General features: G+C 42.5%; 1 protein-coding gene across 2 annotated transcripts in view; it reads right to left on the bottom strand.

Annotated features, from left to right (window-relative positions):
* PDSS2 (decaprenyl diphosphate synthase subunit 2) overlaps positions 1 to 19141 on the bottom strand; it is a 305156-nt gene that overhangs the window by 20189 nt on the left and 265826 nt on the right. For both annotated transcript variants that reach the window (XM_023205943.3, XM_023205945.2), the window contains one exon: positions 17650 to 17682. In XM_023205943.3, the coding sequence (XP_023061711.1) occupies positions 17650 to 17682 (33 nt within the window). The remainder of the gene's footprint in view (positions 1 to 17649; positions 17683 to 19141) is intronic.

Here is a 19141-nt window from a genome sequence, read left to right as displayed (position 1 = left end):
TCTCGGCCTCCCAAAGTGCTGGGATTACAGGCTTGAGCCACCGCGCCCGGCAATTTTACTGTTTTCTAACTTAAAACTATATGGCTACTATGCTTAGTCTGGATGGTGTGCAGTCTCCTGTTGGGAGTGAGACTTCAATGCTTATTTCAAGGCTCACCCTCTCTGCTAAGTACATTTGTGAGTTCACGCTGTGGCCCGCCATCCACAAAGAGCTGAACACAACCCAACAGCTCATTTCATACAAATTATCATAACTGAACATATATAACCATACTACTGTATATGTATAAATACCCCTAAACCATATGGTAGGGATAAATTTATATGATATAAAATATATCTACATCATATAAACATGTTTATATGGTTTAGAGGTATTTATACATAGTTTAAATAATTTTACAGATACACTTAGAATTGACCTAATTGTTGACAGTGTGGCAGAGAAGAACTGAGACAAAGTAGTGTTTGCTATGTCAAGGAGTGAAGGTCAATTTGGATGACAGAGTGAGATCCTGTCTCAAAAACAAAACAAACAAACAAACAAACAAAACCTGCAGTTCAGGGTATGAGCAGACATGCCTGCTCTCAAAATGTAATTAGAGACAAAATGGACAATGTAATTTTTTTTTCTATTTTCTTCACATGTGTCTGCTGAGACATGTAACATAATTCTTTTTTTTTTTTTTTTGGAGATGGTCTCACTTTCTCACCCAGGTTGTAGGGCACTGGTACGATCTTGGCTGACTGCAAACTCCACCTCTCAGGTTCAAGTGATTCTTGTGCCTCAGCCTCCCGAGTAGCTGAGATTACAGGCATGTGCCACTGCGCCGGGCTAATTTTTGTATTTTTAGTAGACATGGGGTTTTGCCATGTTGGCCAGGCTGGTCTCAAACTCAAACTCGTGACCTTAGGTATCTGTGCACCTTAGCTTCCCAAACTGCTGGGATTACAGGCTTGAGCCACCACGCGCAGACTGTAATTCTTAATTTATAAACTTGCATCAACCTTTGATAGGTTTGGCATTTGAGGTTAGTAATATGGAATTATATTACATTTAGGATTAATTTCACAGGAAAAGCAATCACTGCTTCTTGGTTATCATGTCTTCCAAAAGAATATTTGGTGATTTATAAATAATCATGGATTTATCCATATTCTGATTCAAAGTTAATTTTTAATTTTAGTATCATATTCCAAAGAGAAACTTAATTCTACACATTGAAATTCAAAAAGCAAAACTGGGACTGTAAAGCTTTTTAGCAAACTCTGTAATAGAAATTCAACAAGCAAAACATGTCATAGGCTGTAGACTGCAGCAATGAGCCACTCTTGCCTGTAGCTTTTTTAGGAGTGAATCAATAAATAGTAAGCTCTGTAATCTCATGACAAATACTAAGCTGGTTATTTAATTAAAAAGAATACTGGGGGATGACAGCATTCATATCACGTAGGAATCAAATAGTCCTGAGGGTATTTGAGGAATATATAAACTATGTAAGAGTGAGTTTAGGTTTCTGTTATTTTACTTGGCTCCCTATCTTACTTATAAATTTCTTATATCCTTCTCACGTTCCAATTTTCATGTGCTTTAGTATTTGGATGCTGACACCTAGGGACCACTTGCCCCAAACTACCACCATCATCATCCATATGATCCTAGATTCCTAGAATCCTAAAATACATCCTGATGTAAGGTGAGTTTAAAACACATTTATAATTTCACCAGAAAGCACCTCAAACGACAGAGAAATTCTACCTACATTAATTAATGAAATAATGTAGGCTTCAGCCACGTCTTCTAGGTAGGTTGCATCAGTCTGGGGGTCAGTGTACGAGGTGAAGAATGTATATTACTCTGTGCCATGTGAGTGTAATCATATCTGCAAGATTAACAGCTCTTCCAAATGTAGGAGGTCTCTATGTTATGGTGTTACGGAAGGTGTATTTGTTAATTTAGATAGTGCCTCTCTCAAGAGAATGATGATCAGAATTTGTTTTAAATGGTTATTATCTATAAAACATTTTTTTTTGAAAAGTAAAGCATGCTCATCAGCTTAAAGTCACAATAATTATTACACTGGTTCAGCAAACATAAATCCTAGCACAGCCATTTATTAGACAATCACATTTCTGAGACCAGAGTATGTTAGATTATAGACTAATACACACCATTTTCTGGATGCTTGCAAGATCAGAGCCTGAATACAACAACAACTTTTTGTATGTCTAAAGCACCTTGAGAAGCTGTATGGTGGTAAAGAAAACACATTGCTACTGGGCGAAGTGGCTCACATCTGTCATCCCAGCACTTTGGGAGGCTGAAGTGGGCAGATCACTTGAGGACAGGAGTTCGAGGCCAGTCTGGCCAACGTAGTGAAACCCTGTCTCTTAAAAAAAAATGAACAACAAAAGAGAATACACATTGTGAAGTCAGCAGACCTGAGTAGAATCTTGACCCTGTGAAATAATTACTGTGTGAACACTTAGGTTAGTCGAGCTCTTCTCTGTAAAATGAGGGGATTCACAGATTTTGATAGAACCATTTGATTAAGGTGCTTAGTGTGTGTCTTAAACAGTGTATGCTGTAAAGCACGCATACAGTGGCATGCATCTTAAAGAAAGTAAAGCACATAGAAAGGTCTACCTATTTTTCTGACAGCTGCACACAAATCTTAGGAATCAAAGATACAGGTTAGCATAATCTTCTTAGATCTAGGATAGAGAGAGCTTCCACAGGGGGCACCATTGCGCTACACACTAATCAATCTTCAGAGGTACAGCTTTGGTTTTATTATGATTTAGTTAAGATCTTTCTGTTTTTTGTTTGTTTGTTTGTTTGTTTTTAAATGGAGTCTCACACTGTTGCCCGGGCTGGAGTGCAGTGGCGTGATCTCAGCTCACTGCAGTCTCTGCCTCCTGGGTTCAAGCAATTCTTCTGCCTCAGCCTCCTGAATAGCTGGGATTATAGACGCCCACCATCACGACTGGCTAATTTTTGCATTTTTAGTAGAGACGGGGTTTCACCATGTTGGCCAGGCTGGTCTCGAACTCCTGACCTTGTGATTCACCCACCTCAGCCTTCTTACAGGCATGAGCCACCATGCCCGGCCTTAGTTAAGATCTTTCATCAAGCCAGAATGTCAAGGACTTGGGGGAAAAGGACAGAATCAACTCACCTACAATCCTTAGTAACACTTCACACTTCACTGAGCTATGCTGCAGGTCCCATGATCTCTACTGTTACCTAAGTACTTTTGTTTGAAAACTGAGGGACATAGCCACCTCGTTATTTCAGGAAAGATGGTTAAGTACATCATCAGGCATCAATACTCCGTCTGATGTGGTAAGTGGGGAGGCTGAGTAGTGCTTGGAGACACTGCATAGGAAATATGGAGGAATGGCTTCAGATGTACCAGCTTAATCAACTATAGCTTTCTGATGGCTCAGAACAGCTTCAAATCACAAAAATTCTTAATCCAACACAAAATCCAACAGCAGGATTAGTGTATGACTGTGGAAATATGAATCTAGGTAACGATGTCTTCTAACTTACTAAACTATGTTCAGTATCTATACAGAGGTGCCTCTCTTTTCACTCAAAAACCATAATTTTGGGAAACCCTTGCCTCTCCACTATATTTTATGACAAGGAAAGAGATAGTATTCCTTTCAGATCCACTTTAAAACAGTTTTAATGGACTAAACAGGCTTTTCTATAGGGACAGAGGGCTCTATCTTCGACATAAAGACATACAGGCTCTCCCTGTGCACAGGTGGCTCCTGACACCACAAACTGGGAGCAATAATTGAATCCAGCTATCCCACAGTGCAGAGCATTCACCCGCAGAGCCAGCCTGAAGGGCATTTCTAGTTAGCTTTCCAGATTAAGACTCAAAAGATTACCCCAACTGAATCTCTGCCTCAACCCAGGCGGTGCGAGTCATTGAGGATGTAACCGTTTGATTAAAAATATACTTGGGGGGAAATAAGAGGAACAAAGGTGGAATTAAATATTCCTTATGAATTAGAAGAACAGAGGTTAGGCACAAACATGTGCAGTATCTTGGGTCATCATTCATTCCAACAGTCAGTCAACAAATATTTATTGGGTAACTATTCTGCACCAGGCTCTGTAGTAGGCCTTCACGGTGCAATGGTGAGCAAACTCAAGACACCATTCCATGCTTACCATCAAGAACTGGTCTTCATCAACAATCTATGCCTGACTTAGCTTCCTGATAAATATTAGGTATTATGTAGATATGTAATTTTTAGGGGTCAGTAGTACAAAATGGTAAATTTAAGAGTGGGAGAGACTGCTCCACTAAATATTGTTATGAGCTAAATAATTTAAAATTTTACATATATCATTTTACTTATTTATTTATTTATTTATTTATTTTGGGAGACGGAGTCTCACTCTGTCTCCCAGTCTGGAATGCAGTGGCGCGATCACTGCAACTTCCGCCTCCTGGGTTCAAGCGATTCTTCTGCCTCAGCCTCCTGAGTAGCTGGTATTACAGGCATGCACCATGACACCTGGCTAACTTCTGTATTTTTAGTAGAGGTGGGGTTTCACCATGTTGGTCAGGCTGGTCTCGAACTCCTGACCTCAGGTGATCCACCTGCCTTGGCCTCCCAAAGTGCTGGGATTATAGGCATGAGCCACCGCGCCTAGCCACAAATAACATTTTAAACCAAGCAGCAATAAACTAGGAATATAGAATCTGAAGAAAAATAAAAGATTTATAACTGCCTATATTAAATTAGTATCTATAGTACTTGGGGCCTGGCGCCGTGGCTCACGCCTGTAATCCCAGCATTTTGGGAGGCTGAGGCAGGTGATCACCTGAGGTCAGGAGTTCAAGATCAGCCTGGCCAACATGGTGAAACTCCATCTCTACGAAAAATACAAAATTTAGCCTGGTGTGGCAGTGGGCGCCTGTAATCTCAGCTACTCAGGAGGCTGAGGTAGGAGAATCGCTTGAACCCAGGGGGCGGAGGTTGTAGTAAGTTGAGATTGTGCCACTGCACTCCAGCCGTGGCGACAAGAGTGAAACTCTGTCTCAAAGAAAAAAAAAGAAAAAAAAAATGACGGATGATTGGGCACAGTGGCTCACACCTGTAATCCCAGCACTTTGGAAGGCTGAGGCGGATGGATCACCTGAGGTCAGGAGTTTGAGATCAGCCTGGCCAACATGGTGAAACCCCATCTCTACTAAAAATACAAAAATTAGCCAGGCATGGTGGCGCGCACCTGTAATCTAAGCTACTCAGGATGCTGAGGCAGGATAATCACTTGAATCCGGGAGGTGGAGGCTGCAGTGAGGCGAGATTGTGCCACTGCACTCCAGCCTGGGATACAGAGCAAGACTCTGTCTCAAAACAAAAAAAAAATTATTTGGGCTAACAACTGAGAGGGTGGCATGTCATATGATGTCATAAAGATGTTTATCATTAAAATCATTTAATAATTTTATTCATGATACACAAGGGAATAGAGATTATGATCATTAAATCTGCTGATGCCACTGAGGTGTGTGGGATTGCTAACACCTCAGAGAACAAGAATCTAATTTTAAAATAACATTAAGAAATTAGAGGAACAGATAATCAAAGCAAGATGATAGTCACTGGGGACAAATGCAAAATAATACACTGAAAGAGTTAAGGAGAAAAAAGACTAGCTTGATGATAGGAATGAATAATGTACAGAAGGCAAATGTTTTGCAAAAAGACCAAGGCTAATAATAAGGCGCAACTCCGGTTTAAGATACTATTGCATGTGTGATTATTAATTAATTAATTAATTAATTATTTGAGATGGAGTCTCGCTCTATTGCCCGGGCTGGAGTGCAGTGGCGCGATCTCAGCTCACTGCAACCTCCGCCTTCTGGGTTCAGGCGATTCTCTTGCCTTGGCCTCCTGAGTAGCTGGGACTATAGGTATGTGCCACCACACCAGGCTAATTTTTGTATCTGTAGTAGAGACGGGGTTTTGCCATGTTGGCCAGGCTGGTCTCGATCTCCTGACCTCAAGTGATCTGCCCACCTTGGTTTCCCAAAGTGCTAGGATTACAGGCATAAACCACCACACCTGGCTTATAATTTATTTTTGATATAACGTTTCACACGGTACAAAAGCTTCTATGGTTTACTAGAAACAGAAACTCATCAATGATTATTTTTCCATCATTAATAATTGCAATTTGAAGGAGATATGAAATCAAAGCAGTAGTTGCAAAAACTGACAAACTAATTGTTTTGAAAAACAGATTAAAGAGAATCTACTCACTATTGCTACAAAGAAAAACAGTAGTCTGAAATGTAATTGCCAAGATAAAAATAACCGGTTTAATCTGGTTTTAAGGAAATGAGGAGTAGGGGATTTGAAATTTTTGGACAGGGGCCAGTCATGGTGGCTCACACCTGTAATCCCAGCACCTTGGGAGGCCAAGATGGGAGGATCACTTGACCCCAGGAGTTTGAGACCTGCCCAGGTAACATAGTCATACCTCTTCTCTACAAAAAAATTAAAAAATTAGCCGGGTGTGGTGGCATGCACCTGTAGTCTCTGCTACTTGCAAAGCTGAGGCGGGAGGATCACTTGAGCCCAGGAAGTCAACACTGCAGTAAGCCATAATCATACCACTGCACTCCAGCCTGGGTGACAGAGCAAGACTGTCTCAAAAAAAAAAAAAAAAAAAAAAAGTTACATAGTTGCATCCATATCATTATGGTATTTTGATTTGGATTTTTTTCTTTAAATTCTACTGTAAACATCTTATCTAATTATATCACAAGTCCTTTATGGAACAAGATAGGAGAGGGCAATGCCAATGGCTCCACAGTCTGTATAGTTATCACTAAAATAGAAATCCTAAATGTTAAGACATCGTTGGCCGGGCGTGGTGGCTCACGCATGAAATCTTAGTACTCTGGGAGGCCGAGGAGGGTGGATAACCTGAGGTCAGGAGTTCAAGACCAGCCTAGCCAAAATGGTGAAACCCTGTCTCTACTAAAAATACAAAAAATAGCCAGGCATGGTGGCAGGCGCCTGTAATCCCAGCTACTCTGGAGGCTGAGGCAAGAGAATCACTTGAGCTGGGGGCAGTGGCTCACACCTGTAATCTCAGCACTTTGGGAGGCTGAGGCAGGCAGATCACGAGGTCAGGAGTTTGAGACCAACCTGGCCAACATGGTGAAACTCTGTCTCTAAAAATGCAAAAATTAGCTAGGCGCAGTGGTGCACACCTGTAGTCCCAGATACTCGGGAGGCTGAGGCAGGAGAATTGCTTGAACCCGGGAAGCAGAGGTTACAGGGAGCCAAGATCGTGCCACTGGACTGCAGCCTGGGCAACAGAGTGAGACTCCATCTCAAACAAAAACAAAAACAAAAACAAACAAACAAAAAAAAACAAAAACAGAGAGAGAATCACTTGAACCTGGGAGGTGGAGGTTGCAGTGAGCCAAGATTGTGCCACTGCACTCCAGCCTGGGCAACGAGAGCTAAACTCTGTCTCAAAACAAAACAAAAGCAAAAACAAAAAAGAAAAGAAAAAAGATATCTTTGCGGGAGGCTAGAGAAAATGAGAGATTTAGTGCATTCAGTGATGCTGCATGGAATATTTTGCCAAAAAAGAGCTAATGTAAAGTCCCAGGGTAGGAGATGCAGCATCTACCCAAGAAAGGGGTACAGGGAAGAGAAAACACAGCAACATCTGTTTTCTAAATGTGCCAATGTGAAAAAGTCTCAGAGCCAGTTTGCTAGGGTCATGGGAAGGAACTAGCAGCAAAAATGGACTACCAAAAATAAATAAATAAATAAATAAATAAACAAACAAACGAATAAAGGAGTCTGGCTTTGTCAGTAAAGAAAGAACAATAATATATACAAACAATTTCTATATTCAAGGTTCAAAAAAGAAAATTCTGGACTCAATATGCAGAAAAATGGCTGAAGCATTTATCTATAATAAGAAGAAATGACTAAAAGGGCAAACCTTGGAAAGGAGAATCATGATATGAGAAGAAAGACTTTTTCTTTTTAAAGGGAAGTAATGATATGTGATCATGCAAATGCAAATGTCTGTGGACACTACTGTTAGCTGGTGGGAAGAGAATTTTAATGTGTGCCCTATGCAAATGCATTTTATAATAAAACAAATGTGCAAGGACTTCTGGGGGTGAGGAGGACAGAGTAGAGCAGCAGCTGCTAAATGCTGATGCCTGAGAGGCATGGGAGGATAGAGCCAGAACGTGCCACTCTGGCACCCTGAGCAAATTCTAGCAGGGAGGACAAGTCAAAAACCCTACCCTTATAAAAAATCTCTTACATTTGACAGAGAACCGGATGGCTACTGAATTAATATCTGAAAGATTTTTTTTTTCTTTTACCAAGTGCTTAACCATGAGCAATTATTTCTCTGTGCCTAGAATGATCCTCATAAGAGGACATTAAAAAAATAACAGCAAAAAAACTCCCTTTTCTGTGCTGAGTCATGGGACAAATGATATGAAATGCACAATAAAGCCTAGAGAAAGGCCAGTGCAGAGACAATGCACCTGTAGTCGCAGCTACTTGGGAGATGGAGATGGGAGGATCTCTTGAGCCCGGGAGTTCAAGGCTGTAGAGTACTATAATGGGCTTGTGAATAGTCACTACACTCTAGCCTGGACAACATACTGAGAGGAGAAGAAGGAGAAGGAGGAGGAGGAGGAGGAGGAAGAGGAGGAGAACGAGGAGGAGAAGGAGAAGGAGAAGGAGGAGAAGGAGGAAAAGGAGGAGAAGGAGGAGGAGGAGGAGGAGAAGGAGGAGGAGAAGAAGGAGGAGGAGAAGAAGCAGAAGAAGAAGAAGAAGAAGAAGAAGAAGAAGAAGAAGAAGAAGAAGAAGAAGAAGAAGAAGAAGAAGAAGAAGAAGAAGAAGAAGAAGAAGAACTACTACAGATAAATATAATGCAAGCTATTATAAACCATTTAGTGTCTTTGTGTCAAAATGAGCACGAATGTCAAAGCTCATTTACGGCACAGTCCTAGGCACTGGTGAAAGAATGAACAGAAGGCAGTCTCTACAATGCTGAACAGTCTGGTTTTGACCAACTGATGGTATATATATTCATATCTGTATATCTGAAGCAATTATTAAAAAGAAACTGGGAAAAAGTCTGTGTCTCTGTGATAGAGATATTTAAACAAGCCATTTTGAAAATGTTAAAAAATTAAAATTGTAGAAAGTCGAACCATAGGTGCCATGTTTTGCCTGAAGTGGTAAAAATACCATCTGCCTCAGTCTTTTAGCAGCATGCTTATTTCAAGTAGCAGTAGGCTAAACTACAGGCATACGCTCAGCTCCAGCTGGGGAAAATACACAGACGTTTGTCGATGTTTTTCTAAGCAAGAGTAGTCAACATATTCGTTTTCTTTTAGACATATATATTAGTTACCATAGCAAACCAAACGTGAATGTGGTCCGAGAGGCTTCTCCACCAGTCCCAACACATCTCCAAGAATTCCTACAATTCAATAGGTGGCACTCTTCCCTCTAGCACTGAGCTGAAGAGGCTCTGCCTAACCTTGAGGCCAGAAGCCTAAGGAGCTGGAATAGATGAAAAAAGATGCGCACCCGGGGCTGCAGGACAGTCACTGGAATTAAGATCCCCACAGCATTGTGCACTGGAGCAAAAGTGTTAGCTTCCTGGTCACACTTCACTTCTGGTAATTACGTTCCATCTAATACAACTTCTGCAGTTTTAACTCGGTAAGATATTCCTTGATTTTCCATCTTGAAACTACTAGGGTAGGATTGCCTTACACAGTTAAACAGCTTCCATCTTTGCCCACTGCCCAGGTGGGTGAGTTTCAGCAATGAGGAGAGTGACTTCCAGTGCTGTGTTAACTACTTTAAGAGACAGGGAGAGATTTAATGAATTAATAGTAGTCAAGTGCTTTGATATCTTAGGATGGAAGGTACTACAGCCATGTAAAGCATTCATATCCAGGCTCTATCACAACAGGAACTCAATTAAAAAGTAATTCAATTTCTATCTGAGTGTCTGTGTACAGACCACTATTTTGCTGAATGCAACACACATTTTGAAGGTCCAGTTGAGAATGATTTTGAAATGATCACCCCTTCCACACTCTTCCCTGCTTCCTCACCATCTGAAACTGACAAAATAATTTCGGTGCATGACGGAAATAATTATATACAGTTTTCTTTTGGACTCTTTCTTTATTATTTTATTTTAAGTTCTGGGATACATGTGCAGTAGGTACAGGTTTGTTACACAGGTATACATGTGCCATGGTGGTTTGTGCACCTATTGACCTGACCTCTAAGTTCCCTCCTTTTGCTCCCCTCCACCCCCCAACAGGCCCTGGTGTGTGTTGTTCCCCTCCCTGTGTCCTTTTGTTCTCATTGTTCAACTCCCACTTACGAGTGGGAACATGCGGTGTTTGGTTCTGTTCCTGTGCTGGTTTGCTGAGGATGATGGCTTCCAGCTTCATCCATATCCCTGCAAAGGACATGATCTCATTCCTTTTTATGGCTGCACACTTGCTTAATATCTGAATTTTCAGACAAAATTTGGCTTTTGAGTTTACAAATACCTATCACTTGGAAATAAAGAAATTTTCAGCAAGAAATGAATTTCACAATAGTCTCCTGAAATGGCTGCTGAGTTTTTCAAATACCATTTTAAAATAACCTCTACCAGGGGAACCCTAAGCCACTAAGCACAATGCCTATATTAGCCTGAACATCATGCAAGAAAAAGCAGAGCACACAAAGAGGAGGAGTAGACCTTAGGTCATGGGATGCATTGCCGAGTAGTCTATAACACACTGTATAAGGGATAACACTGCAGACATCTCCCTAAGACTTAGTAGAGAAAGATAAAATCTTTCTTCTTTATGTTACTTGGGTTTAAGTCTGTGTCAGGATGACAGGTCTGGATTAGATTCAAGCTATGTCTTTAAATATCAGAATAGCACTACATATTCAAGGAGGGGTGGGTTTCTATTTACTGGCATGAGAAATACTATTACTGGGCACTTGAAAAGGCAACCTTAGGCAACTTTGGGATGGAATGTATTACACACTCAATACACTCTTAAGGCTGGGTGCCGTGGCTCACATCTGTAATTCTAACACTTTGGGAGGCCGAGGCGGGCGGATCACCTGAGGTCAGGAGTTTGAGACCAGCCTGACCAACATGGAGAAACCCAGTCTCTACTAAAAATACAAAAATTAGCCGGGTGTGGTGGCGCACGCCTATAAACCCAGCTACTCAGGAGGCTGAGGCAGGAGATTGCTTGAACCCAGGAGGTGGAGGTTGCAATGAGCCAAGATCGTGCCATTGCACTCTAGCCTGGGCAACAAGAGCGAAACTCCATCTCAAAAAACAAACAAATAAACAAACAAAAACTCTTAAAATGGCTAATTTGAGTCTACAGTCCTTGATCCCAAACCTCTCCTAACCTCCTGTACATCTCCTAACATAACATGAATGTAATACTTGTGCACACATATTTGTCAAGCACTCCTGTGTAAGCCTGTGCTAGGGAGGGTGATGCAACCATGAGCAAGGCCACCAAAGCCCCTGCCTTTAGATCTTTTACATGCTATTGGAAGAAGAAATAAACATGCACTTAAACAAAAATTATAATTTTATGTTATGATAAATGTTAAGGAGAAAGAAACAGAGCAAAGGTGGAGTGGCTACTTTAGATATGGAAGCTGGAGTCAAGGGAGCTTGTGATGGCAAACCCTGGCAGTTGTGTTCATGGTGGTTGTCTTGGCACTAGCATAGTGCCTCAAATACATTAAACATCAAATAAAGGCTGGGTGCGGTGGCTCATGCCTGGAATCCCAGCACTTTGGGAGGCTGAGGCGGGCAGGTCGCTTTGAGTTTAGGAGTTTGAGACCAGCCTGGGCAATGTGGTGAAACCCGTCTCTACAAAAAATACAAAAATTAGCTGGGCATTGGTGGCTTGCACCAATCACAGCTCACTGCAGCCTCAACTTCCTGGGGTCAGGTAATCCTCCACCTCAGGGTCCTGAGTAGTAATTCTAGCTACTCGGGAGGCTGAGGCTGGAGAATCACTTGACCCTGGGAAGCCGAAGCTGCAGTGAGCTGAGATCGTGCCGCTGCACTCCAACTTGGGAGACAGAGTGAGACCCTGTCTCAAAAAAAAAAAAAGTAAATTTAAAAATATATTAAATAAATGTTGGTTGGGTGAAGGAGTGTGTCTGGATCTCAGGATAAGAATGTCTCCTCCCAGATTTAGAATGGGCTTAGGAATAGAACAGCACTACTCTAAACTGCTCATTTTGTACTGAGGAAACTAACCAAAGACCAAAGAGATGAAGTGAACAATTTGGTTTGCATGTTTTCTCCCCTCCAAATATCATGTTGAAAAGTGACCTCCATTGTTGGAAGTGGGCCTAGTGGGAGGTGTTTGGGTCATGGGATCGGATCCCTCATGAATGGCTTAGCGCCATGCCCTTGGTGACAAGTGAGTTCTCACTCAGTGAGTCCATGCACAATCTGGTTGTTTAAAAGTATGTGGCACCTCCCCTCTCTTGCCATGTGACATGCCCAATACCCTTTGCCATGCGCCATGATTCTAAGCTCACCAGAAGCCTCACCAGAAGTAGATGTCAGCACTATGCTTCTCATATGCCTGCAGAACCATGAGCTAATTAAATCTCTTTTCTTTTTTATTTTTTTTGAGACCGGGTCTCACTCCCACTCCCGTTGCCCAGGCTGGCATACAGTGGTGCAATCACAGCTCACTGCAGCCTCAACTTCCTGGGGTCAGGTAATCCTCCACCTCAGGGTCCTGAGTAGCCAGGACTACAGGTGTGCACCAACATACCTAGCTATTTTTTTATATTTTTAGGAGGGAGTGCAGTGACACAATCTCAGCTGACTGCAACCTCTGCCTCTCAGGCTCAAGCAATCCTCCCACCTCAGCCTCCTGAGTAGCTGGGACTATAAGTGTGCACCAACATATCTGGCTAATTTTTGTACTTTTTTAGAGATAGGATTTTGCCATATTGCCCAGGCTGGTCTTGAACTCCTGAGCTCAAGTGCTCCTGCCTTGGCTTCCCAAGCCAGCCATGTATTTGGCCACTATACCCAGCCATATATTTCTTTTCTTTCTTTTTTTTTTTTTTAGACAGACTCTTGCTCTGTTGTCCAGGCTGGAGTGCAAAGACATGACCTTGGCTCATTGCAACCTGTGCCACTGGAGTTCATGCAATTCTCCTGCCTTAGCCTCCCGAGTAGCTGGGATTACAGGCACATGCCACCACACCCGGCTAATGTTTGTGTTTTTAGTAGAGACGGGGTTTCACCATGTTGACCAGGCTGGTCTCAAACTCCTGACCTCAGGTGATCCACCCCCATGGCCTCCCAAAGTGCTGGGATTACAGGTGTGAGCCACTGTGCCCGGCCCCAGCCAGGTATTTCTTTATTGCACTGCAAGAACAGACTAACACAGTGCCTATTGTCAGATTTTGCAGTGAGTTGGTGGCAGAACCATTGTTTGGTCCAGGGGTGCTCTTATCTGTGCACCACATTTTTCTCTTTGCCATTTTCCAATGGAAATCTCTTCCATTGTCAAGTGCTTCTGTGATAAGAAACCCTAGAGGCATTCTTTGAGTCATAAAAAAAGCATCACCAGTCTGGGTAACAGCGAGACCTCGTTTCTAAAAATCATAATAATAAACAAATAAAAAAAAATAGCCGGGTGTGGTGACACATATCTGTAGTCCCAGTTACTCGGGAGTCTGAGGCAAGAGGATCATTTGAGCCCAGGAGTGGGAGGCTGCAGTAAGCTATGATTGTGCCACTGCACTCCAGCCTGAGTGACAGAGTGAAACCCTATCTCTAAAAAAAAAATAAAACAAAATAAGCATCAGTGTTCAATTGTCACTCTTTTCCCTTACTCTTCCCCTTTTTTATTCATATGTTAGTTTTCTGTCACTACCACAGTAAAAATCCCAGTCTTTATCTTCAAACTAGTTTACTACAACTTTCCTAAGCAATCTTCTTAACCCTGCTGATATCTGCAAACTGTGTCAAACGCTTTCCTTTCCTCTCTGCCTTGAGACCCAATGCCCTATCCCTGATTTTCGCCTGCAGCAGGCTGCTTCTCCCCCACTTACTGCATGTGTTTTCTATTTTCTTACTCATGGCCTCTGTTCACTGGCTTACTTGCTCATTCACTTACTAAGTGTCAAGTATTGCGTTGGGTACCAGATATACAAAGAGAAAAAAGAAACTGTCTCTGCCCTCCAAGAGCTCACAGTCTAGGATCTGTCTCATAAATTGATCATTATAATATAACAGAGTAAGAGCAGTGACTGAGAAATGCATAGTGTATTGAGGATCTGAGGAAAGCACCTAACCCAGCCTGGGGAACCACAGAGGATTTGCCATAGGAGACAATCCTAAATTAAGCTTCATTGGATGAGCAGAGGGAGCCAGACAAAGAGGGCAGGGCATTCTAAGCAGAGGGGACAGCATGAGTGAAGGCGCAGAGAACAGAAGCAGTGTGCTTTATGAAACTTGGTGCTGCTGCAGGACCGTGGGAGATGAAGCTGCAGGGTCTCTTTAGGGGAGAGATCACACAGCCCTGTATATGCCAACCCAGCAAGCTATGAATGTGCCGGATAGACAACATGGAGCAATGAAGGGTTTTGAGCTGGAGAGGGAAGCTGACAGATTGGTGGTTTAGATAGCCACTGTGGCTGGTTAAGATCTGTGGGGACAAAAGAGAGGCAGTGGAGAATGAGCAGTAGGTTTTTCAGTGGTTCAGATGAAGACTACGAGCACTAGGAATGGAAGAGAGACCAAGAGGAAGAGTTGGAGTCAAGAAAATGTAGGTTATAAAACTGGTATGACTTGGTCATGGAACACGAGGTGGGGAGTAGGAGCGGTTTCTTACATGAGAAGTTTCTCACATGGTTGACTGGTGGAATGACAGTGCTAATCACAGGAGAGAAGATAAGAAAAAAGGCTCAGAGGTCTAGCACCAAGGACTGCAACCTTCCTAATGCAATATATGGACTCTGGGTGATAACGATGCACCAATGTAGACTCATCAATTTTTTTCTTTGAGACAGGGTCTCACTCTGTCACCTGGGCTGGAGTGCAGTAGTATGATCTCAGCTCACTGAACCGTCTGCTCCCAGGCTTAAGCAATCCTCCCATCTCAGCCGCCCAGGTAGCTGCAACCACAGGTGCTCATCACCATACCCAGCTAATTTTTACATTGTTTTGTACAGACAGGGTTTCGCCATGTTATCCAGGCTGGTCTTGAACTTCTGGGCTTAAGTGGTCCTCCCACCTCAGCTTCCCAAAATGCTGGGATTAGAGGTATGAGCCAACGCACCCGGCCTTAGACTCATCAATTAAACTCAACAAAACAATGTGCTGCTCTGGTGTGGGATGCCGACAGTGAGGGAGGCTGCATGTGTGTGGGGTTAGGGGCTATAGAAACTCTACTTTTCACTCACTTTTGCTGTCAACCTGAAACTGCTGTAAAATATGAAGTCATTAAACAACAGCAACAGAAAGGCCAGAGATGTCAGAAAAGATGTTTAGTTTAGTTTAAGATGCACTGGGCTCGTATGCCTATGGGAGACCCAACAGGGTAAGTCCACAGCCTGCGTTTGGGTATATCATGAGGCTCAAGTACACATCTAAGACAGAGTGACAAATATGGAAGCCCTTGGTTTAGAGGTGCTCCTATTATCTAGTTTTTCTTGAAGGAGGCGAAAGTATGTGAGGCAGATAAAAGGAGAGACTGTCCCAACACCCCTCATGGGAGGAAGAGAAAGGACTTGACAGCCTCTGAGACTCCAAAAGCTGCAGTCTTAGACCCCAGGGAAAGGCCCAGGGAAAAAGTCGTTCAAAGAAGAGGTAGTGGGCCGGGCGCGGTGGCTCAAGCCTGTAATCCCAGCACTTTGGGAGGCCGAGACGGGCGGATCACGAGGTCAGGAGATCGAGACCATCCTGGCTAACACGGTGAAACCCCGTCTCTACTAACAATACAAAAAAAAAAAACTAGCCGGGCGAGGTGGCGGGCGCCTGTAGTCCCAGCTACTCGGGAGGCTGAGGCAGGAGAATGGCAGGAACCCGGGAGACGGAGCTTGCAGTGAGCTGAGATCTGGCCACTGCACTCCAGCCTGGGCCACAGAGCGAGACTCCGTCTTAAAAAAAAAAAAAAAAAAGAAAGAAAGAAGAGGTAGTGAAGGAAAAAAAATCCTTTGCTAGGGAGAAAAGACCTGAGACAGACTCCAAAAAAGCCAGAGACCAAGTTCTTTGCTGCCCCTAGTAAATCTATGAGAAAAGTTTCCCACACTCTCCCCAAAATGGCCCCCAAACCCCAAAAACCAAAGTATCCCAGTCAACCTAAATTCAGTGATTCAAATGGAAGGAAACATCAGAGCTACCCAAAGAGCTTTTTAGAAGCTTTGCAACCTTCTCCAAGTGGGAGACCTGGACTTACAGATTTTTAAAAACCTCCATAGGTAATTCTGACATATGTTTCTGGGTATAAGAACCAGTGGTTCAAAGTAAATCTATTTTTTAATTGTCAAAAAAAAAAAAAAAAAAAGAGAGAGAGAGACTTTATTTTCAGCAAGGAAAGGAAAGTAAAGGCAGGGGCCATGGGTGTGCCCCACTAGGCTGCCAGGAGAGTGCAAGGTTCCGGGTCAGCTCTGGAGAGGCCCTTGAGGGTTTTGGTTGTCCCATGGCAAACAGAGCCCTTCCGGGTCGTGTTTCTCCTTCCCTGTCTTTGGAGTGCAGGTGTGCTCACATCCTGGATTGCTGCATAAATCAGGTGGTTGACATGTTCTTTTAGCCAAGCAGCTGTACACATGCCATACACCTGCTAAATGTTCCATTTGTCCCCAAGGGGAAAACAGAACGTGATCTAAGTGTGTTCCTAGGCCTGTACTGATGCACTGAAATCTGACCTCCCGCAGCAGTTTTTAACCAGGGCTATGTGTCAGAATTATCTGTGGAGACATTTTCAAACCACTCTAGCCTGCCCCTGTACCGCTCTCTCCATCAGGGGATTCTGATCTTGGTGAAAGAGGGTCTGATGCGGAGGTACCTAGGCACGTGTGTTTTCAAAAGTTCCACAGGTGATGTGAGAACTCTTGTCTTTGGGAGTTCAAGTCTGTCCTGTAAGGTGCTTTCCAGGTATTATCTGATGGCCAAAAAGGTTGTCTTCCGTCCACAGGCCATAGGCATCTTTCAACAACGGCTAGTGATTTTACTGTTTTATTTTTCCTCATCACACTTACTGACACTTGACATTACGTTATTTATTTAGCCCTTTATTTAGTTATCGATTTTCCCCACTAGAATTGTAAATATTCTGAAAGGAAAGACTTCATCTAGTTCACCGTTGTATTCTCAATACAATATCTGGAATGAAACAGGTACGCAATAATAAATAGGCTTCTTGTTGAATGAACCTTATTCCATGTGCTATTGCCTGTTACTTAACAGGAAATGTCCCTCAGTTCTCAGTGTGATAATTCTCTTTTGACCTTTCAAATATAAACGAAAACCAAACACCAAATTGAAATGTGTAAAATAGTACAGTATGTATAAAATTTGCCTACCTTAGCATAGTCCAATCTTCCTTTTTCTTGAGCCTACAAAAGAAGAGGGGAAAATTAATTTGTTACTTCTCTAAAAGTTTAGTGCTTCTATAATTTTTGTTCTCAAAGAATAGAACTCAGCTTCTCTTCCCCCTTTCCCTCTCTCTATTTAATATACATATTGAACTATATATTATAATCCATGTAAATTGCAAGCATATAGAAAAGTTAAATGAACAGTTCACTGAGCACGCATAGACATTCTATCTAGATCTGGCAGGAGTGGATGTCACAAGTCTTCACGTCACATGCTTCAGCACGTATCTTATACACATGCGGCATCTCATACGTCACCCCATGACCACAATCAAAATTAATGAACTCACAATAATGTCAGATCATCTAACACAAATCTATACTCAAATTTCTCCAACTTTTCCAAGAATATCTTGTATAGCTTTTTTCCCGCAAAACCAGAATTAATCAAGATTTACACATTGCATTCTGGTTTTTATGTCTCTTTTGTTGCCTTTTATTTATTATTATTATAGTTTCTTCTTTTTTGCCTAGACTAGTCTCTCCCCATTTTTCACAGAATGAAAATAAAAGCCATTAGCTTATTTTCATAAAAACCATTGACTTTTTGAGAAGACAAGGATAGATGTTTTATAAAATTCCTTTTTCTTCTTTCTTCATTGCGTCATTTAACTTGTTTCTGTTTTGCTTGTAAACTGAAAGCTGGGTCTGGAGAAGCCTGCTAAGATTTAGATTAAACATTTTTGGCAAAAATACTTTATGTGGAAATTTTACACACTCCATCAATTCAGGAGGCACAAAATGTCAGGCTGTTCCACTCTTAGTAATGCTGTAAATTTGGCTGGGTGTGGTGGCTCACGCCTGTAATCCCAACACTTCGGGAGGCCAAGGCAGGCAGATCACCTGAGGTCAGGAGTTTGAGACAGCCTGGCCAACACGGTGAAACCCCATCTCTACTAAAAATACAAAAATTAGCCAGGCGTGGTGGCAGGCGCCTGTAATCCCAGCTACTCAGAAGGCCGAGGAGACAGAAAAATCGCTTGAACCCAGAAGGCGAAGACTGCAGTGGGCCAAGATTGCGCCACTGCGCTCCTGCCTGAGTGACAGAGCAAGACTCTGTCTCAAAAAGAAAAAAATCTTAACATAACAATCAGAGTTAGTTTTTGCTGGCAGGTCAATTTGTGTTCTGCAGACGTCAGGATAAAATTTCTCCTGCCACATCTGCATAGAACAAGAGTCTTCTAACTTACAAATGGGTTAGATCTCTAGACCATTTTGCTCCTGAGTCCAAATGTACATTATACAGGTAATTAACATAGGCAGATTACTTCCATGAGAGAAAAAAAAGTTCATAATATTGGTCCTAAAGCTGGACACAATGGCTCACATGTGTAATCCCAGCACTTTGGGAGGCTGAGGCAAGAGGATCACTTGAGCCCAGGAGTTCAATACCAGTCCTGGCAACACAGTGAGACTC

This window comes from Piliocolobus tephrosceles, chromosome 5 (genome assembly GCF_002776525.5).
Source record: "Piliocolobus tephrosceles isolate RC106 chromosome 5, ASM277652v3, whole genome shotgun sequence".
Classification (NCBI taxonomy): domain Eukaryota; kingdom Metazoa; phylum Chordata; class Mammalia; order Primates; family Cercopithecidae; genus Piliocolobus; species Piliocolobus tephrosceles.
The sequence above is the reverse complement of the archived record's forward strand: the minus strand, read 5'-3'. Positions and strand labels throughout refer to the sequence as shown.